At 36.2% G+C, this 23,847-nt stretch overlaps 1 protein-coding gene across 3 annotated transcripts in view; it reads left to right on the plus strand.

Annotated features, from left to right (window-relative positions):
- LOC138698439 (multidrug resistance protein homolog 49-like) overlaps positions 1–23,847 on the plus strand; it is a 136,476-nt gene that overhangs the window by 64,807 nt on the left and 47,822 nt on the right. For all 3 annotated transcript variants that reach the window (XM_069824352.1, XM_069824353.1, XM_069824354.1), the window contains exons 8-13: positions 1,217–1,341; positions 5,796–5,985; positions 9,669–9,893; positions 11,599–11,724; positions 11,869–12,072; positions 16,327–16,587. In XM_069824352.1, coding sequence (XP_069680453.1) covers positions 1,217–1,341; positions 5,796–5,985; positions 9,669–9,893; positions 11,599–11,724; positions 11,869–12,072; positions 16,327–16,587 — 1,131 coding nt within the window. The remainder of the gene's footprint in view (positions 1–1,216; positions 1,342–5,795; positions 5,986–9,668; positions 9,894–11,598; positions 11,725–11,868; positions 12,073–16,326; positions 16,588–23,847) is intronic.

A 23,847-nucleotide genomic window follows, 5' to 3' on the forward strand; every position in this document is an offset into this window, starting at 1 on the left:
AGCTACTAATACCGGCACGCAGGACAGTAGTGTATTATAATATGTCACCATAAACCTACAAAGTGCGAAAAAGATAATTTCCCAATGTTTCCATATTTTTATATATCCTGTATATTTCATTCATAAGAATTTTAATTACTTAGAAATGGATTAAGGGTTCCTTAAAAGCCAGTAAGTAAGTAAGTAAGTAAGTAAGAAAATGGATAGAATTCTATTTTACTTGGTCTCTCGTAAAGATCTGTTTCTGGTTAGTAGGCTATAATCTTAATTATTTTTCTTTAATTCTAGAATAACATTATCTTATATGTACATAGTAAATTAATTAATATTAGAGGAGAAAAATTCGCTCCGGCGCCGGGGATAGAATCAGAGTCCTTGGTTCTACGTACAAAGCGCTCTAATCATTGAGCTACGCCGAAGTTCAATCCACAGCACCGGATCGAATACCTCTCTTCCAGTGTTTTTGCCTTTATGGCTTGACTCCAAGTTCGACATGTAGGCCTATGTTGACATTTTTATATTAAGTCAACTGCCATTATACAAGGAGCGCACTCAGTTGAGTGACTTGGTGGCCGGAATTCCACAATAATATTCACTGTTGCTCGAAGAATCTACGTAAAGATTAATTTTTTGGTCCTACAGAATACGTCTGTTATGGTAACAATTAATATTAGAGAAGAAAAATTCGCTCCAGCACCGGAGATCGAACCCGGGTTCTTGGTTCTACATACCAAGCGCTCTAAGCATTGACCTATGCCGAAGTTCAATTCCCGGTGCAGGAGCGAGTTTTTCTCCATGGAACATCGATGATTAAAATTGACAGTATTGGAGAGGAATGGTTGCAGAAATAAAACACAGCAGCATCATCAGGAGTAAATGTACGAGGCAATTCAGAATTTTTTATATAACTACCTAAAAGACTTTAGTATGATAACTTGAATGCAAGAAAGGCTTGTATAGAAAATGCTTGTATAAAGGGACTGTAACCATTTTAAATGTTTATTTCTAGAATTAACAATTCGTAAAACTAGTCATACATAAATCACAGTACATGTTAAAGAAAACAAAAAGCTCTATCATTCAGGCCCTTCTACAGTTGACTGAATTCATTTGAGTTTTTAAAAGAACAGGGCACCAGAAGAGAATTTACTAAATAAGAGGTTGTTGAAAGTGTTGATAATTTATTTCATAATTTCTTTGTCTGGTGTCTCTTCAGGTGCAAAGTTCGCTCACAGCACAGGAGCTGGAATCCTACGGAGATGCAGGCGCTGTTGTAGAGGAAGTGCTCAGTTCTGTGCGGACTGTAGTGGCCTTTGGAGGTGAAGACAAGGAAGTTGCCAGGTAAATGTAAAGCCTAAAGCCATTTATAGTGAAGAGTAATCTCCTTTTTTACATTCGATAACTGTTGTGGACTTTTGAAGCTTATTCCACCTTATTCTATTTCGTTTCCTGCTTTGTAGCCTACGTCAGAGTTCCATAAGGTCTCACAAGATTTCATCATGCAAAGATATTTGAAGTCTCAGTCAAAACGTTGCTCTTTAGAAACACTCGTTCACAAAGCAGGGAACTTGATGTGGCCAGTAAATTTGCATAGACCAGGGTTTTTTCATGTGCCTTAAATCTTCTAGATGGATCTTGCAGTTTCACTTTAAAGAAGTCGTGCTATACATGTTTATCTCTCCATAAAAAGCCAGTGTCCTCTTGAGTGCCAAAGTCTCGGTAAATGTTTTATCGAGTTTAACACAAAATTTAATATTACCTCTCTGCTCTTTGAAGCTCATTTTACCACATATACCTACACGTGTTCACTAAACGAAGCGGAAAGCTTCACGGTATTTCGACTGGTTTCCGGTTACGTATTCTCATGTGCAGCCGCACTGAGACTATACGCCTGAAGAGTAGATCACATACCACACGGACAAGGCAGAGAAGTTGCCTATAGAGCACGGCGTTGCAACACTTAGTTCCAATACTTTCTGACTCTACTAGTATAACCATAAGGCACGTTGAACATAAATATAAAAAAGAATGTTTCAGTAATTATAAAGTAAAGAACAACTAATAAATATCTGTTTTTGGAAAAATAGCTTCTCAAATCTGAAGTCTATATTCGATACACGCTGATATTATTTTAAATTTCAAACTGTTTTCTTGCTTTTGTTTTGGTTTCAATCATAGAATAGAAACTTATTTTGCATAAATATGAGTTTGCAAATGCTATGAAAGATTTAATAGCTTCTTATGAAAGTGCAAGGAAAACTTGACGACAATTGTAATTATGTCATTCTGACAAATAGCAAATGACGACTCTACAAATTGACAATTTGTAGAGGAAATACTTATAGAATTGTCGTGACATTTGTCAGATTCCTGTTTCATAAAAGTTTTACGAGAGGCAAAATTTTACAGTGTGTCAAGACTTTTCTGACATATTTAATTTTATGAAATAGATAACTGCCAATTCATATATTGACAATATTTTACATATTTATAGAATTGTCATGAAATTCTGACACCTCATTTTTCGTATGTCGTAGGAAGTTGACAATTTATTGTTGCAGTAGTTGGGCTGTATTGTAATTGAGACTATTGAATGATGATGTGGATTTTAGGGAAAATACTTTAAGTAAGTCATGTTCAATACTAGCACCAGTAGAGAAAACAATGATTTATAGGGAGAATCATGCAGGACAAAGATTTTTAAAGAAAGGATAAATCTAAATTAAATTTTGGAGTTATTTTCGATAGTAAGTTAACATGGAGCAACCATTTGAAATACATTTCTGAAAAAGCTCGTAAAAGATTCTCCCTTCTAAAAAGACTAGCAGGAAAGAAATGGGGATGCTCTAGGAATACTTTGAACACTACATACAAAATGTTTATACAGCCAGTACTGACATACTGCGGAGAAATTTTAATTACTTCACCTTTCATAAACGACATAGAATATGTTCAAAACCAAGCTCTCAGACTCGTTACTGGTGGAATCAAAACAACGCCAATAGATTCTATGAGATTCCTCACTAATATTAACAGCATCAAAATGACAATAGAAGAGAAAGCACTGATTCAATATGAAAAACTTATCAGATTACCAGGAAACAATTGGCATTCATACAGTCCTCTGTAGATTGAAAATTCAAAAAAGTTTCATATCCATTGTTCAAGAATTAAAACAGAAATTCAATATCCCGAATTTAAAAGAAAACCTACAAATTAAACCAAACCCTTTAACTCTATTAAATATAGAATATAATCTAAATTTAACAGAAGAAATGCTGAAATCAGAAATAAACACTGAAATACTGAAACAATTGTCTTTAGAGACAATTAATATTAGGTACCCTCCACAAAACTGGCTTCATTTATACACCGACGGATCCTTGATCTCCAGAGAATAAGGTGCCGATGCAGGTGTTACGTGCTGTCTCTTCTCACTTTATAGATCTCTTGGATATGGAACAACAAGTTTTGATGGTGAAATCATTGCAATAAGTGAATGTCTCAGAAATCTGCTATGCCACATCAATAAATTTAGGAATGCAGTTATATTGTCAGACTCCAAAGCAGCTATTCTATCAATAGTCTCTAAACACACACCTTCATCTCAAATAGCAGAAATAACTAAAATGCTCTCTCAATTATTATCACTCAATAAAATAATTGTATTCCAATGGATACCATCCCATTGTGGAATCCTGGGAAACGAGAATGCGGATGCTTTAGCAAAGAAGGGCAGCACTGCTACTTACAGACCTGTTACTAAATCTACGTATTACTCTGTGAAGAGATTTATTAAATCTACATACTTAGACTTCAACAAACAAAAATTTGATAACTCAATCCCAAGAGAAAAAATGGAACTCTCTGCATCAAAATCCACAGTTAATTCCCGATTTACCACGAAAATCGTCTGTAGCTGCATTTAGATTGGCAACAGGCTATGATTGTTTGGCTAAACACCTGCATGGAATTGGAATATATCAGTCCCCTAACTGCCCATTGTGCAACTCAAACCAAGAAATGGATTCGGAACACCTCAAAATCTGTGCTTTAGTGGCTAGTCATGATAATATCTTTGAAAAACATTGGAGTGCAAGAGGTCAAATGACTTTATTGTCAAACGCCTGGCATTAGAGAACAACAACAACAACATTTTCAGAGAGTTTGTATTCATAGAACAATTTCGTATTAGCAAAACATCAGTTGCAAATATGAGCAAAATAGGAGGTTTCTGCACAAAACAAAAAGATATAAAACACTTGATCCAAAAGAATTATTATTGTGTTCTTACACTGAGATGACCACTGTTAAAGGAACCAGGAAATATAGTAGTGGCAAAAAAAAAAACGGACCGACCCTTGTAGCTGATTTCAGAGTCACAGATTCAAATTTAGCTAGTCACAAAACACATCCATCTTGCATAATTAATTATAACAATGAAATTTATTGCATTTGTTCGATTCTTACCGTCTTTTGTTTCCTTATATATTACATTTCTGCCTCTATTCGGCAAAGATAACTGCGTATTTTTACATTAAATAGCAGTATATACCTCTGGCTTCACTATCCATATAGAAATTACCAACGTTTGACAAAATACACAGCACAGGATTCTTTTGTTTCAGCTACAAGGGTCGGTCCGGTTTTTTTGGCCACTACTGTACATGATTAAAATTCGTTTTCTACTCTACTTTACAAAATTCTGTTCTCATCCAATTGATATAATATGGGTTGGGTAGGCTATATTACACTATTTCTTTTAGTTTCTATTTTTAAATGAACGCTTATAATATGGGATATTTCTTTAAAGTATTCTTTTTCCCTATAAAACTTCCTTTTTTCTCCCCAAAATTTTTCTTACCGTACTTTTCTTCAGAAAGTTGTATAGCTTTTTTTTGCTTCAACTGTTACGATAATAAATCAGTCCATTGGGAACAAAATGGTACATTATGAAAATAATACAGGGAATAATTAGCGTTACAAGATATCGACTTAAATAAAAAAAATAATTTTGAAAATCAAAATGTGAACTTGTAAAAATAGTTTTGATGGTTTCATGGGCAGTATTTTATCATTTCGTGCTGAAGTTCTAAATCTGTTGGTTTAATATTTTCAGATAGCGGTATATCCGTTATATTATTATTTCATTAATACTCTGAAAATATACAAATATCTAAGATAATAATTGTAACTACAGGTTCTCTGGATCATTGTAAATATTTTTTCCAAGTTCTTTAACATTACAGGTAATATGTAAATATTGAATTGAAATACGGTACAGCAGTGGCAAAAAAAAAACCGGACCGACCCTTGTAATTGATTTCAGAGCCTTGTTCACGATAGACTGGTAATTAAGACTTTCGTGATTCGAGTCCTGCCTGGGAAAGAAACTTTTTTTTTTTTTTGTTCCTTATTCACATTTATTCCCAATACTTTTCGATTGCTGGTAAAATTCATGTTCTGGCAGTAATAAGTTAATTAAGTAGTAAAATATCGCTACAATCGAAAAGTATTGGGAATAAATTAGAATAAGGAACAAAAAAACTTCCTTCCCAGGTAGGATTCGAACCACGAAAGTCTTAGTTACTAGTCTATCGTGTTCTGGAGTAAACAAGGCTCTGAAATTAGCTACAAGGTTCGGTCTGTTTTTTTTTTTTTTTTTTTTTTTTTGCCACTACTGTACAGTTAAATTTATTAAAGCTGTCGTTTCTAGCATTCGAATGATTCATTATTATCATCTCTGCATAATTCTAATTCTGATTAAACTTACTTTAGTCTTTTTACTTACGTAGATACACTGAAAACCTGGGCCCAGCTAAAGCTACGGGAATCAAAAGAGGCATGTTCTCTGGTCTAGGAGCAGGAATTATGTGGTTCATCATTTATGGTGGCTATGCCATTGCTTTCTGGTATGGTGTGATTTTAATCCTGGAGTCAAGACAGAATGGCGATTTCGAATACACGCCAGGAATTCTCGTAATTGTAAGTATGAAGCCAGTTACGGAAAATAGTTTTTTTAAGTGTAAGAAGTCGTTCACGTGAATATGTTAGGAGAAAATCCACAAACGCTTAGGGAAAACGCGGGAATTTTACTGGAAGCAAGTAAAGCGATCGGTTTGGAAGTAAATCCCGAAAAGACAAAGTATATGATTATGTCTCGTGACCAGAATATTGTACGAAATGGAAATATAAAAATTGGAGATTTATCCTACGAAGGGGTGGAAAAATTCGAATATCTTGGAGCAACAGTAACAAATATAAATGACACTCGGGAGGAAATTAAACGCAGAATAAATATGGGAAATGCGTGTTATTATTCGGTTGAGAAGCTTTTATCATCCAGTCTGCTGTCAAAAAATCTGAAAGTTAGAATTTATAAAACAGTTATATTACCGGTTGTTCTGTATGGTTGTGAAACTTGGTCTCTCACTCTGAGAGAGGAACATAGGTTAAGGGTGTTTGAGAATAAGGTGCTTAGGAAAATATTTGGGGCTAAGCGGGATGAAGTTACAGGAGAATGGAGAAAGTTACACAACGCAGAACTGCACGCATTGTATTCTTCACCTGACATAATTAGGAACATTAAATCCAGACGTTTGAGATAGGCAGGGCATGTAGCACGTATGGGCGAATCCAGAAATGCATATAGAGTGTTAGTTGGGAGACCGGAGGGAAAAAGACCTTTGGGGAGGCCGAGACGTAGATGGAAGGATAATATGAAAATGGATTTGAGGGAGGTGGGATATGATGATAGAGACTGAATTAATCTTGCACAGGATAGGGACCGATGGCGGGCTTATGTGAGGGCGGCAATGAACCTTCGGGTTCCTTAAAAGCCATTTGTAAGTAAGTAAGTAAGTAAGAAGTTGTTCATTAAGACTGATACATCTTGAATAAATTGAGAGTAGCTAAACCATGTTTAAAAGTTTTCATATTCATACCATAGTCCCGTCGCTCTTATTTTCGGCAGCCAATCACGTTGCAAGTCAGCTACATTTAAACGTGTGTATCTTGTGATTCGCTGCACTTCCTAAGGCTCGATGGATCTTAATATAATCGCCCGCCATTTTGACTCTTTCGTTGGTGTTCGCACAAAGCACACGAGGACATTATTTAGCGCTCAATTATTTGCTCAGGTACAGTGCGTTTCACTTATTATCATAGAAGCTACGACATGATAATATTTAACGGTGCGGCAAATAGATTCCTCGTCTGGTAGCTCGGCAACGAAAGAACAAAAATGACGAACGATACTACCTACCTAGACCCTTCACTTCCTATGGCGTAAGCAAAGAGGAGGAGTCACGCCGGAAATAACAGCGACGCGACTATAACAGCAAACAGGATTTTATAAATTCACTCATTGACTTGATACGAGCAAGTTACTGGAATGATTTATATCTCGTTCTAATTCTGTGCTAAATAAACTTTCTTGTGACTACTAATTTGTGTTTCTGGAGCACTGACTGCGTAATGATTTCTGCAGTATTCCTGTAAACGAGTATCACTTCAACATACTGATAAACTAAGAACAATAATCTGGGTCATTCACATCACAAATGAATAGAAGAGTATTCTTAATCCTTAATATATCTGTTGTGGTTTCTGCAAGTTTAAAGTGGATTCTACTGTATGTGTATCGTATTTGTTCCAAGGGCCACTATGTTAATAATACTGTTTACAGCTTGGATTCAAGGTTGAAACATGACCTAAAGGCTATTTAATTGGTTAGAAAAGATTTAAACAAGATCAATCCATAAGCTTGCTAATAGCTTACAAACTATAGCCTTGATTTTATTGTCAATGGAATTTCGTAACAAGAATATGAAATAGCTGTTTAAAGACAGAGCCGTAAGGATAATATATGGGGTAGATTGAATAGCTTCATTCATTCATAGTGCTCTGATATGGGGTAGATCGAATAGCTTCATTCATTCATAGTGTTCTGCCCAAGGGTAGGTCTTTCTCTGCAAACCCAGCATTCTCCAGTCCTTCCTATTTTCTGCCTTCCTCTTTGTCTCCTCATATGATTAATATATATCTTAATGTCGTCTATCATCTGATATCTTCTTCTATCCCGAACTCTTCTCCCGTTCTCCATTCCTTCCAGTGCATCCTTCTGTAGGCACTTTCTTCTCAACCAGTAACCCAGCTGATTCCTTTTCCTCTTTCTGATCAGTTTCAGCGTCATTCTTTCTTCGCCCACTCTTTCCATTACAGCTTCGTTTCTTATTCTGTCTGTCCATTTTACACGCTCCATTCTTATCCATATCCACATTTCAAATGCTTCTAGTCGTTTCTCTTCATTTCGTTGTAAAGTCCATGTTTCTGCCCCATACAATGCTACACTCCACACATGGCACTTCACTAGTCTCTTCCTTAGTTCTTTCTCCAGAGGTCCACAGAAGATGTTCCTTTTTCTATTAAAAGCTTCCTTTGCCGATGCTATTCTCCTTTTGACTTCTTCACAGCAGCTCATGTTACTTGCTTCTAGTACACCCCAAGTATTTGAAGCTGTCTACTTGCTCATTTAGAATTCGCAAGTTTACCTTCTTTATTTTTCTTTCTATAACCATGATCTTCGTCTTGTTGACATTTATCTTCATTCTATACTGCTCACAGCTGTCATTTAGCTCCTGTAGCATATCCCTTAGTATCATCTCCTCTTCTGCTAACAACGCCATATCATCAGCAAATCTTATACACTTTATTCTTCTTCCTCCTACTGTCACTCTTCCCATGTTCTGAATACAGTTCTGCACTAAATCTTCCAAGTACATTTTGAACAGAGTAGGTGCTAAAGGGCATCCTTGTCGTACTCCTCTTCCTATTTCAATTCCTTCTGACACTTCTTCTCCTATCCTGACTCTCTTTCTAATCCACGCCAAATTTCTTCAGGATCCCTGTCACTTTATTCCAATCCACTCTGTCAAACGCCTTTTCTAGTCCACAACTATCACATACACTTCTTTATTCTTCTTTAGGTATCTTTCGCCTATTGTTCGTAGCAGTCCAATTGCATCTCTCGTACCTTTTCCCTTCCTGAAGCCAAACTGCTCTTCTTCCAACTGTTCTTCAATCTTAGAAAATAAACGTCGATTCAGTATTCGCAGAAGAATCTTCACCGAGTGTGATATCAGACTGATAGTTCTGAACTCGTTACATTTCTTGGCATAATTTTAATTCGGTATTGGAAGTAACACTGTCTCCGTGAACTTACATCAGTATTGTAGCTCTGAGATGTGGAACAATTTAAAAATTTTATCCATTGGCAGGTACTTTGCGTCATTCACTCAAGCATTTTCATTTTTGCCACTGTAGATAATTTTCTTTTATAGGTACTTAATATAACGAGAAGGTATAACAGCATTGTGAAAGATTCTTCTTAAGATCCAGAACAGATCAGGAGGAAGTGAGGAAGTAACTGAAAAGAAGGACTATGAGAAAACAGATTTGGAAAGTACTGGTATTTTATATTCAGACAACCCATGACAAATCTTCAGGCAGTAAAGTTAATTATTTTTATAAAAAAGGTTTAATAATGAACACAAATTTTTTTCTGGGAATAATTGAAATATTTTAAAATGTTTGAAAATTTCTAGATGGAATATACCCAGGTCTTCAGTTTCAATTCGATTTTTATAATCTCTTGTGTACTGGCGAAGGTTTTGTTCGGTGTGCTGTCTGGTGCAATGAACTTGGGCCTCACAACACCTCATCTGGAAGCATTCGCAGTGGCTCGAGGTTCTGCAGCAGCTGTTTTCTCAGTGCTGGATCGTGTACCAAAAATCGACAGTCTTAGTAAAACTGGAAAGAGGCTAGCAGAGTTCCATGGTGACATCCAGTTGGATGGAGTGCATTTCCAATATCCTGCTCGACCTGAAGTCAAAGTAAGGGTTACTATTTTTTTAAGTACATGTAATTTGAGTATTGTATTATATCCTACCTGTTTCATCTTTATTATCAATATTTTGTACCGTGAACAATTACTATTTTTCTTTCAATTCTATTTCACGTTCTTTAACCTTCAGAGAGTAAAAATTAAAAATCTCGATTATGTTTTGAGTTACCAGTAGGCCTACTGACTAGTTTGTAACACTTGAATGCTACTGTAGAGCGGACTTACTTTGCACCTGCAGAGTAACATTGCTCAGAATTCTGAAAAAGTTGTGTCTTACGACAATCTTTGTTTAACGTCTAATGGAATAAGGTCACGTGACTTACAAGTGTTATGGTTACTATTAAATGTTCTTAAAAATTCCATTCTTTTTCACTAATGTTATGGTTTCTAAGGTATTAAACATTTTAGGTAAATAGTTTCGTCTCACCTCTTAATATTTACCGTGAAATATTTTAAGTACAGACAAAGAAATGAGATTCGCCAAGACAGAGGAGGGAAAATCTAAATTATAGAGTGTATGTGCATAATAATCAGTCCAAAAAATGGCACAGTTTGGCATTATGATTTGTGCTCAGAGTGTAACACCACTATCACTATTTTTTGTGGTGGAAGTTCAGTTATGGAAAAATCTTCAGCTCATTCAAACAATTTTGTCGGCTGGGACAGAGTTCAGGCAGAAGAATACATGCAAGCCTCTAAGAAAAGAACGCGAACATGTAGGCTACATTGACCAGATTTGGTAATATTTTTAAAATAAAGGTAGCTGTCTAAAAGAAAACTGCAAATTGCAGTACGACTAATAGCTCATATTCATCATCACTGCAAGAATCAATGGAGGGTGAGCAAAGCAATGAAAGGGAAAAGGTAGTGTATAAAGGCCGTAGTTTTCAACCATTTTAGGTTAAGCAATTTCCATATATGAAAAATCAGATTGTTATTTTCTGAAATTTACGTAAGGAATTTTTTTTCAGAAACGGGAATTAAAATTTTCTCAGACTTTTGTACATAGTCCTGCCCCCCCCCACAGTATTTCAAAGAAGTCTGCGCCTATTTGACGATTAATAATGTTACGTTCAGAGGATAAAAAGAATGAATTTTGCAAAGTTAAAAATTTGTTTGCGGTAAGAGTATCAAGACGTAAAAATGAAGGCATGTCTGTGAGGACATCTGGTTACCCTACCAAAATAATTTGTGACAAATCAAAAAGTGTGGTGTATAATCTATACGTGACCAATACTTTTATGACGAATTGAGGATGACCAATTGAGTACGTCCGTGGAAAAAGGTTGGATGTAACATGTTGCCCAAGTGTTACATCCAACCTTATTCCACAGAGGTACTCAATTGTAACTTTATTATGATCAATAGAACTGTGACCAGTTTTTCTAGAACCGATTAGTAGAACAACAAAGCAATAGACCGAATGATTGAGAGACTGACAGACTGACCAACCAACTAGATGACGTCCGATATTAAAACAATATCGAACTATTTAAACTTATTTTGGATTTTGATCCACGTTGGTCACTTCAAAGAGCACTGTAAACGTGGTGAAAGTCTTATGACTGCATGGTCAACATTAGCCTATATAGAATATGGTGCGATTCTCGCAATACCGAGACTTTTTTTTTAGCAATTCATTCTATAAATGTACAAATAATTAATTGAGTACAGTTATATTTTTGTTGATTTAGGTACTGCAAGGGATCAATTTGAATGTGAAGAGCGGTGAAAAAGTGGCGTTGGTTGGTAGCTCTGGATGTGGAAAATCAACAGTAATCCAACTTATACAGAGACTTTATGATCCAGCAGAAGGAAAGGTAAAAATTATTCTTATTCTTTCTATCAATGACAAACGGCACATTCTTAACTGTAAAAAATCGTTTTCATTTACATTTTTCATCTATATTTCGTAATATATCTTCTGAGAAAAATATAGGACTTACTTTCTGTAATATGTGCAGGTGCTACTGGATGGAGTAGACGTGAAGGAACTGAATGTGGGGTGGATGAGGAGTCACATTGGAGTAGTGGGGCAGGAGCCTGTCTTGTTTGGGACGACCATCAAAGAAAACATCCGATATGGACGAGAAGATGCTACACAACAGGAAATTGAGGACGCAGCTCGGGAAGCTAACGCACATGATTTCATATCCAAGTTACCAGAGGTGATAATATTATGATCATTTTTCCCTCCCTTTTTCTATAATTTCGAGAGCCCATCTAACGTCTTATGCTACATACATTTCAGCCTATCGATTTAACTGAACCGTTCTGATATTTTGATTATGTTTCCTATTCCGTTTTTCACAGGCCTTTGCGGTTTTAAGAGATTTACCTCCAAGGACATCTGCAGTCTCTATTGAAATGCTGCCAGTACCCTGTCAAGCTGTTTACTTCATTTGTCTTCTGGCATCCCAATAACGTTCTACAGTTTGTCCCACTCGCTATCAAACTCGGAATTTATTTTAATAATTCCAATACTAATAAAGATATTGCAATGGAATTTGAAGACGACTTACCTCATTCTGCGAGAAATGCGATGACATCATAACAGGTGCTGGAAGGTCCGCCATTTTCATCCAGGCAAGATTGAATTCGTCGTACCATATATCGGATGTCTTCGCTAGGATGTCCGTGTTTATTGCCTGGATCTCTGTGATGATGTTTCCTTTAAAAGCTTCTATGGTTCGTGGTTTGTTCCTATAAACTGTCCCTTTTAGATGTCCCCACAAAAAAAACCAGGTGATGTCAGGTCGGTAGAACGCGACGGTCAAAGACCTTTCGAAATGACGCGGTCTCCGAAAAAGGACTGAATTTCGGCCATGCTGGCGAATGATGTGTGGCATGTCGCACCGCCTTTTTGGAAATATCCCATGGTGAGTTTCTGGTCGTCCAGTTGATTTACAAACTTATTGAATATTTCAAGGTACTCATTTGTTGCAATGGTTGTATTGAAGAAGATGGGACCAATTATTCGCCGCTGAGATATCGCACACCAAACACCAATCTTTTCTGAATGAAGGGGCTATTCGTGTATGATATAGGGGTTTTCACTTGCCCAAATAGGGGAATTTTTATTATTTATATATTCCGACAGGTGAAACCACGCCTCGTCCGTGAGCCAAGTGAAGTCCAGAATGGTCGGATTATTTTGAAGAAATGTTTGAAACATTTGACAGTAACATACCTACTCATTTCACTTTGTCATTTTCTTTTAATTCGTGCACCGCGGTGAAACGGTAAGCGTGAAATATCGATTTTTTTTTTTTTTTTTTTTGCAGCGCGCTGACAATTGCTTTTGGACATTCCTGTTTCTTGCGAAAGTCGGCGGCGTGATTTACAGGGAGACGCCAGTAGCCTATCCTTTACATTCTCGATCGTTTCATGTGTCATTTGTTCTCTACCTCCTGCATGTCTATACAGATTCCATGTATTCCAAGTTTCTTTGATAAGACCCAAATGGTGGACTTACTTGGTGGATGTCGGTTGTCTCCAAATCTCTCTATGAACAGCTCTTGACATGTCTGTATTGAGTCTGTCTTCCAGTACACTCGAATAATAAGCACACCAGTAGCGGCCGGTGATCGAAATCCTCGGTGAGGCCAGATGCAACTACTGGGTGTTCATTTCAAAGTGTGTCATGACGTCACTGTTGTTGGGTCACCGATTTGAAGCGAGTTTCAGCTTATATGTTAGAGAAGTTGCCTATTATTTAAGGCGTTCTTCAATCTGAACTTGAGAACGTGTACGGTATAACTTGATCGTCGTAGCAACAGATGGCGGTCTGTACGGTCTGTGTGCTACCATAACCTCTTTCGAACTGTGTTTTGCGCCGAAAAGTCGTACGCAGGGTATTTGTTATCATCGGTTGCGTACTGTAACATTCCACAACACAAATCAAATGCTCCGTGTCCATGTTGACAGTCGAAGTTAATGTCAACAAATACGTAAGTAATCGTCTTAACCCTCTCCCCATATCCCGACAGTACGTATTTCCAAACAGTTCACATTCCTGTCACTACCGGCGTTATCGTACGTATCGGTACGTACTCTTCAGAATGAACGCCGTACTTGCTAGGCAACTTTTCTACCTCTTAGGTTATACACCTCTGCGGAAGTGTAGGAAGATTGAATTCTCTAGGCTCATCAGCTAGCCACATGACGGCATACAGCGAGCCATGACACATTTTGAACTGAACACCCAGTAGTTTAATTGCCTCCGATAGGAAATGTTTGTTTATGATATTAATTATTATTGTTATTTTATTATTAATATCATTATTACTGTATTATTATTATTATTATTATTATTATTATTATTATTATTATTATTATTATTATTAGTTCATTCTTATTATTATCAATGAAAAATAATAATTTCACTCACCAAATAAGCTGTTATGCTCTGAGTTTCAGTGACTGTTTCAGTGTGATGAAGCAACCCATATTATGTGTTGAAATTCCCCTTTCTTTCTTTTCTTTTTATTTTTTTTCTTTGACAGCAACAAACAAGGCCAAGAGAAGTTTATTTTGCATCACATTACCACATAACCATTTATGTTGCCCATACCAGGATGCAATAGAAACTCGCGTTTTAAGATTATGTGTGAGAAAAATTATCAGCGATGTCGTAGGTATCTCGATAGTCTCTCTCTTTATTTAAAACTTCCTTTCTTTCAGTATTATTTCTTCTCAAAAAAAGACACTCTAACAACGAATTAACTGCACCAGCATTACTTCTCTCATTTGTTTCTGTTTATATTTTCCCGAAATACATAACAACATTGGCCCACATTCACTACTGTACTACACCCTCGCTTATATGTCATAAACTGAGACATAAGGGGAGAGAATCGAGTGTGTCTCTGCCTGCCAAAGAGCTGGCATTTTGTTATTTATGCCCTAGTTAGGAAGACAAGTCACCACTGCTATTCCCACCCCACTCTACCCTTGAGGCCGGCCCATGGATGGGACGAGTGAAATCTGACCAGGCCAGACGAATTGTGCCTCAGCTACAACGTTTTAAGCGCAAACTCAAAGCCCGCGAAAGGACATGAAATGCATTAAGCGAGATCCGGCACGAACGATTCTGGCCTCAGGAACAAATTTTACTGCAAAACAGGTCTATATACATCACAAGCCAAACCCGGCACGAGCAATCCTGGCCTCAGGAACAAATTTTACTGCAAAACAGGTCTATATACATCACAAGCCAGACCCGGCACGAGCGATCCCGGCCTCAGGAACAAATTTTACTGAAAAACAGGTCTGTATACATCAAGGTTTTCAAATGCTTCTACAGCGATATATGCTTTCTTTCAAATAACTAATACATTATATGAAAACACAAAATTTGATTTCAGTTAAGCCAAGTGACTGAGGCCCGGCCTCACTTGCCTCAGTCAATCAGCCGCCACTGAAACACACGCTCTTCTAAAGTCTACAGATTCATCACATATTCATTTTGTATGAGGTCTCGCCCACCTCATTGAATACTACACGGCTACTATGAAGAAGCCAATATGTATTATTACTATTTAATACGAGAAAAATTCGTACCGGCACCGGGAATCGAACCCAGGACCTCTCAGCTCTGCGCGCTGAGCGCTCTTTCCAATTGAGCTATGCCGGGACACGATCCACGAGAGGCGTTCGGCCGGCGCCGTGGATCGTGTCCCGGCATAGCTCAATTGGAAAGAGCGCTCAGAGCGCAGAGCTGAGAGGTCCTGGGTTCGATTCCCGGTGCCGGTACGAATTTTTCTACAGATTTACTTCAACTGCACTACTCGTCTTCCTACGAACTGAACTGCATTGAGTCTGTCTTCCAATACACTCGAATAATAAACACACTCTCTTCTAAAGTCTACAGATTCATTTCAACTGCACTACTCGTCTTTTACGAACTGAACTGCATTGAGTCTGTTTTCCAATACACTCGAATTACGAATAAACACAATTAACAATCAGTGATTACACACGCAACGCAACAATCACAAATAGCCAGCGGACAAGCGCATTGTTGCTACTCCAAGCTGCACCACACAACAGTGATCAATATCTTCATTAGTATTTGAATTATTAAAATAAATTTCGGGTTCGATAGCCAGTGGAATACACCGTAGGCTATTATGTTCGTGTTTTTTTATCTTTTTTGTCGCATTCCATTTGACTTCGTGGCAGCCTTCCCCCCTCAAAAAAATCTGTTTTGTAGGAGGCTGAATGAAGACCAGTGTTTCTGTGGAAGATACGATGAAAAATCGCACCTTCCCTTTGGCTTGGCGCCCGGACTCTTCCAGTCCATAGACTCGCTCTACCAAGGGCTAACTTGACTCTCAAACTGAATGTGAAAACAGTAACATAATTAAGCAACATGACGCAAGATAACGCGGTTTAATTTTGACAGTTTGTATTATTGTTAGGGCTATGAAACAATGGTTGGAGAAAGGGGTACTCAACTATCTGGTGGACAGAAGCAACGAATAGCAATAGCAAGAGCTTTGATTCGACGTCCAAATATTCTCCTTCTGGATGAAGCAACATCAGCTCTTGACTTGCATAGTGAAGCAAAGGTTCAAGCAGCGTTGGATCGTGCAGCAAAGGGACGCACAACCTTGATAGTGACACATCGACTGTCCACTGTCAAGAATGCTGATCGAATTATTTTCATTTCCGGAGGCGAGGTGAGATATTTATTATACAAAACAGTTCTTGTGAAGTTAACAGCATTGTCTTGCTTAAATAATTTTACGAAGCAATTTTTATGAAGACTTACAAATAGCTTCTTAGGAAATATGTGCTTAATTTAGAAGAAACTGTTATATTTAGAACAGTGCTTGATTTAGAGCATTTATTGCATTTTCTGTCTTGCAAATGATCATGTACTTTCTTTTCTTTCATTTAGGGACATGAATTTTTATTTTCATTTAATGTCCAAGTGCTTTGTCATTTCAGCTAGTAGACAATTATTTCTTGGATTTTATACTATTCACACAATCTTTACATTAAAATGTCTGTTAGTATGAGTGAACGCTTACAAAACCTCTCACATATTTTCACTTCACTTAACACATATTTGGTAAATAAGATAAAAATTGTGGAAATTCCATAGTTTCTTTGAAAATGAGAAATAAAATGCTTTTACAAAGTCGATGGCACCGATATGGTTTCTAGTGCATTTCATAAGTATACGAGAAGACTTGCCACATCTTTAAATGTATTAATCCATACATACATTAAGAAAATTTGACGTTTCTTTATTTTATTACTTTCTCGTCATAGGAAATATTGGAGAAGTATTTTGTTACAAAATATTCGTTTTGATGGAAACAAGAGTTTTTCAGCAGCTTTAATGTCGAAAGGTTATTTACATGTCTCCCCTCTTCTCGAAAATTATTAAACTAATAACATTTTATTTTTAGTTTATCTATTCCTTATTTTTACAAATTTAATAAATGAGTAATTAACATCAATCTCCTTTACAGATATAATTATGGTCTCCTTTCCTTTCCATCTACTGAAACAATTATTCGTTTTACCTTATCTTCAGTGGCAGCTTGTAAATTCAGGAGGTTCTTTTTCAATAAAAAAAATACAAACTTTTGGTTGATATGAGTGGTACATATTTTTACTTACATAAAAAAGAATACAATACCGTAGCGATTTTATGTACTAATACATATGTGCTCTCGAGAGTATTGAGAAAATGTTAGATGCATTTATATATTTATTCTGTTCCGGGATCGATACCCAGCCTCGGAATAATTTTTCCCTTGAAAATATTCAAGAGGGAGCTTCTACCTGAAAGCCAGATTTGTATAATATATTCGTTACTGTAGCTACTTTAACAGAAAACCACAATTTAAGTCACAAAATTGTGTGCACTCGAAGCTGGGTTTCTGGCGTCTTGTTAGCCCATTTGAGTTGTGTGTATATAAAGCGAAGAATTGTGACGGTGTCGTTTATAGTTCATGGAATGGCTCAGTCGGTAGAGCATTTGTGCGCTAAGCGAAGGGTCCCGGGATCGATACCCGGTCCCGGAACAATTTTTCCCTTGAAATTATTCAAGCCTGCTTCATAGGGAGCTTCTACCTGAAACCAAATTTACATACTATGAAATGTTTCATGTAGAATAATTTTTTTTCTCGAAAAATAAAAACACAAACGAGCAAAATTGTATTAATCTTTTTGTTTGAAATATCTCAAAGAATATCGTCTTGAAATTAATGATATTACTTAGGGTTCGATCTATACTGATTTTCCCATGCGTTCACATAAAGTCCACTTAACGAAGTATTAGTACTTTCTTTCGCGTGTGTAACAAAAAAAATGATTACGTAACTGAATAGGTTACAGTCAGAGTGAAATAGGCCTAATCGATGTATCTGAACTTCGAATAAACCTCAATAATTGTAACGTTGATGAGTATAAATTCCTATCTGATTTTTCTTTAAGTACAAAACGAAACTGAATAATTCTGCATCTTATTTATTCTGTAAAAATTTTGTTTTAGTGCAATTATTTTCTACTAAAATATATTCCAGTTTGAAAAATTTTTGTAAAAAGAGTTAATAGTGTGTTCCCCAATTATAAACAGTACTAATTACCGGCATGCACATTTTAATTTGTATTGGTATATTAAGAAACATTTCTTTCGTTTCAGTTTTGATTTCAAGGAAATTGATTGACATCTTCATAATATTTATACAACTTGTTTAATAATTGAAATCTTCATAATATTTATACGGCTTGTTTAACAAATCTTTCTGTATAGCCACAAGCTTAAAATACTGTTGTAAAATCATCTAACATACCTTGCCAATTCAGAAAGCCCCTTAAACTTTGGTCACTGAAAATGTATTGTACTAGTTTCTTTTATTTATCACTGCTGCTAAAGGAACAATCTTCGTCACTTCTACTAGCTTGAATGATAGAACATGCATGTGGCGGATGCGAAATTGCAGATTCAATCCCCGGGGTGATAGTTTTGCACTCAACCCAAGCAACCATATCCTGCAGGAGGAGGTCCTGAAGGACAAGATCTCCGATCTTCCTGATTGCTTCATGGTCAACAACCCTGTGCTTGTTTAGGTAATTTGAAAACTGTAGATTCATTTATTACGATGTTCCCTTTGTTTAACTAAATGTTGTACATTTTTGTATACCGTACATAGTTTTTATTAAAATGGAAAATAATGGTAGAGAAGGGGGTGTGGGTTTATGATAGTCATTTTTTAATCAACATTTTGATTAATAAACAATTTTTTTTTACGAAATGAAGAGGTTATATTTCTTTTCGGGCAAAAATAAATGTAAAATTCTAGTTCTGTGATAAGTGCATTCAAAATTTACCAAAAATAATATTTTTTTCGCAGTTTTTTATTCTTATTCCACATTATCACGTTGTCAGGATTTTATACAACTATATTTTTTAGACTTGCGAAAAGCAAATAAATATTAGGGCCTATAGCGAGACGGAAATTTTTAAGTTCTGTTTTTTTGTAGCAAAAAATTTAGCCATAATTTTAAAATATTGATGTAGTATATTTCTGCTCTGAAATTCTTACTTTTTAATGTTTATTTCTTTACCTATGGCAATGATACTCTTTCTACTTATAGAGGATTCAATCTTGGAACATTCACTTACTTATGACAATTCAAGACTACATTTAATGCATTTGTTACTATAATTCAGTCTCGTGCAATTTATTAAGTTGCCATGCTATTGAATTACGTAGAAATAGCAATAACAAGAATCACTAACACTAACAATTTAATAAATCAACAGGACTTCCAGGTGATTGGACTGACATTGCATTTATTGCACTATACCTGGAACTCGGACAGGTTGTCTGAGGTCGAGTTGTTTAGTCGGCTATCCGAAGACAGGTTTGAACCTCGTAATTGACACCAACAAGGAGTCACTCATGAGGCATACATGACTGACTGAAAAATAGGAAGTACAGTATAGAACAGTGCTTGTATTAGTAAATGCTTCTGCTGTCCACCACTGTGGAATAACGGTTAGCGCGTCTGACCGTGAAACGAGAGGGACCAGGTTCAAATCCTGAGTGGAACAAGTTATGTGGTTGGAGTTTTTTCCGGGGTTTACCCTCAACCAGTTGAAGCAGAATTGCTGGGTAACTTCCGGCTTTGGACCTCGGATTCATTTCACAATCATTAATTCACATATCATCATCACCATCATTATCATCATCCATTCCATAGCTCGGGTTAAGTTCACGGTGTAGCGCGCTGTACTTGTACAAGAGCGCGGCAGTTCGACTACCCAATCATTCACAGAATAGGAATGGTAAGCACAATCAGCATTAGGCTGCAGTGCAACCTTTTGGGTCCCTCCTCCATACAAGAGAAAAAAATAATGCTTTTGCTAAAAATATATCATATTATGAGTGTAAATTTATATTTTTTAGAAAATTCCCTGCTGTAAATTTGCTATTGGACTTTGGGAGCATCTCATCACCATCAATCACTCTTAATCATATTCACAGTGAATTGTATTCCAATGGATACCATCCCATTGTGGAATCCTGAGAAACGAGAATGCGGATGCTTTAGCAAAGAAGGGCAGCACTGCTACTTACAGACCTGTTACTTAATCTACGTATTACTCTGTGAAAAGATTTGTTAAATCTACATACTTAGACTTCAACAAACAAAATTTGAAACTAAATCCCAAGGGAAAAAATGGAACTCTCTGCATCAAAATCCACAGTTAATTCCCGATTTACCACGAAAATCGTCTGTAGCTGCATTTAGATTGGCAACAGGTCATGATTGTTTGGCCAAACACCTGCATAGAATTGGAATATATCAGTCCCCTAACTGCCCATTGTGCAACTCAAACCAAGATATGGGTTCGGAACACCTCAAAATCTGTGCTTCAGCGGCTGGTCATGATAATATCTTTGAAAAATATTCGAGTGCAAGAGGTCAAATGACTTTATTGTCAAACGCCTGGCATTAGAAAACAACAACATATTCACAGTACTTATAGATAAGAACCAATTCCTTAAATATCACAATAGACTCAACCGAGAAGATAAACATTTCACGCAATTGCAGAGATTCTATGAATTTCCTGTCACTTTTTTTATTGGACGAATATAATGACAAATGGGGTAGTATAGACTGTGTGATCCCAAAATATGTTTGTTTCATATTATATATTTATGTGGCAGTTTATTATGCCAATTTTTTTTTTTTTTTTTTTTTTTGGTTCTTGCACTGTGTCATAGCTGTAAAAACATCCAAATTTTCGGAACTACACATAGACTCTGTCATGAAGGAAGACAAGGAAAAGGGGACTTAAGTGTTGTAAAGAATAGTTCTTGATAACCGATTCGACAGATAGTTTCAGTCTCTTGCTTTTCTCATAATGGAGTCTGGACACATTTTCATAACCTTGGATGTTTCTACAGTTATAACACGGTGGAAAGCCAAACAATCTCGCACAGTGTTGAAAGTTTTAAATCGTAATAAAAAGTTCACGTTAATCTTCTATAATGCTAGGGAATATATTCTTAGGAAAATACCTGGTCTATAGAACTCTTTTTTCCTTTAAAGAAATTTGAAGTACTGGTATCTTTAAGAAATATAGCAATTGTATCAAAATTAAAACTATTCTATTAATAACTTACAGTACGAAGAAGAGTTAGTAAGTTACAAATTGAAATAGCGAATTTACTTACTTACAAATGGCTTTTAAGGAACCTGAAGGTTCATTCCTGCCCTCACATAAGCCCGACATTGGTCTCTATCCTAAGCAAGATTAATTCAGTCCCTACAATCATATCCCATCTCCCTCAAACCCATTTTTATATTATCCTCTATCTACGTCTCTGCCTCCCCAAAGGTCATTTTCCCTCCAGTCTCCCAATTAACACTCTATATGAATTTCTGGATTCTCCCATACGTGCTACATGTCCTGCCCATCTTGAGATAGATAATATTCCTAATTATGCCATGTGAAATATAAAGTGCGTTACCTACATTTTTAATGAGATGAAGGAAGCTATGACCACTATATAGCAGTATTATCAATGTGCGCACAAGCGAAACAAAGAAGCAGCAGATGTAAGACGGTGGCACCTCTGCACAAGTGTACCTTTGAAGACTTGAACCGGGCACTAATGCACGTTTTTTCTCGGGGTGGTAATTGTGCATACAAGACTCATCATCTGTGATTATTCAGACTAGCATATCAATCCGTCTGCTTGGATCAAGTTGCCGACTTGTTGCGTGACAATCTTCATTGGCCTGCCTTTCAGAGAGCTTCTGCACACAATTGTAGATAGTGTGATATAACAGGCAATGCTCACCATACAAGAGCAGCATTTCTTTATTAATTTCTCTGCTGCCAGACCTTCTACCCAGAAAAATCGCACAACAGAGCACTGCTTGACAATGGTACACTCATGCAGAGGTCTGCCATATTGCAACTGCTGCTTCTTTGTTCCACTTGTGCTGCATTTGTGCCCATTGATCATCTTGACACGTGGATAATCTAAGATGATAGCTTCAGGCTTTTGTTCAAAAACGTAGGTTGCTGCTTCAATTTGTAACTTACTTAAAGAAAAGTATCTCACTTGCAACGTTGCATGAAGGTGACCTTTATTATTCTACTTTCGGTTAATGAATGCGGTGTTTACAAATGTTCTGTAATCTGAAATTGTCAAAACTATACGTATCTTTTAATACTGGCATCTTTAAAGATTGAATTCTCTTTGTGTGTAATATGTAGGTCTCTGTGTTTAATAATCTGAGATACGGTTGTAATAATATGCATGGAAGTGAAGTTACTTTCTCTAATATTAACTTCTTTTATAATAATAAAATATGGGAGAAATGTTCTATAAAATACATTGCATGAAATCATATGGTATGTGCATTTGTAGACTTTTCTTGCATGCAAATTTACTTAAATATTTCTTTAACATAAGCAGCTACATTAAAATAGTAATAGTGAAATACATATAATAGTACAGCATTTAAAAACTACAATTTAAGTGAAACAATTTCGATTTTGTTTTTATTTCGAACTTTGAAAGATAATGGTTTTAAATTAGCTTAAAGTTTAAGAAATGCATAAACACAAAGACTGTTACAAATGAAATGGAAGGAAAAAGAATCTAAATATTTGTTGTAGTTTGAATGTGTAAAGTATTACGTATTTGGGGATGAAGCAGTTTGTATTTATCGTCTTTTATTTTGAGGGATTTAGAAATTTTTTGATGTAGTAGAGGTTATCAATATGGATAATTTTTACACAAGAACCCATATCCGGCAACATTTCTTTTGGTAGTCATCGGTACAGGCCACTGCAGGCTTTAATGTTTGTAGTAACTAGTCCAATTAACATTGGAAGGCAATAGTATAGTAATATGCGTTACAAGAGCGGTATGTTGAAGTTTTCATGTTCGAGGAAAAGTTTGAAAAAGCGAAACGTAGTTGAGCTTTTTTAATTTCCGAGAATTGAAAGAAAACATACCGCTCGTGTATCGTACATTATTTTGTGCGAAGATCGTTTATTACGTACCTTAAAGAGAAATTTCTAATTAGTTGCAATGAAATCTCCATCTTGGTTTCTGTTCAATGACGGCAAATTTGCAAAACAAAAATATCTATCTTCAACATTGTTGCTTTAAAATGTTTTCTGTGTTTACTATACTCCAGCAGGCCGTGATATAAGTCTGTCTTTTTTTTCCCCCAGTCCATGGAATCTTGTTAATTTTTTCACGGCTTCCTTAATGTTACTTGCATCACGAATGCAATAACTTTAGTGGAGTTGTAGAGTTTACTTAATGTTTGAAAATATTTAAAAACAATAATTAAAAGTGCAATTTAGGTGAAATTGCAGTGGTAAGTTTCCATTTTATAATTATTACAATATTGAAAGTCTCTAAAAATAATATGTTAAAAGC

The sequence above is a fragment of the Periplaneta americana genome, chromosome 4 (genome assembly GCF_040183065.1).
Source record: "Periplaneta americana isolate PAMFEO1 chromosome 4, P.americana_PAMFEO1_priV1, whole genome shotgun sequence".
NCBI lineage: Eukaryota > Metazoa > Arthropoda > Insecta > Blattodea > Blattidae > Periplaneta > Periplaneta americana.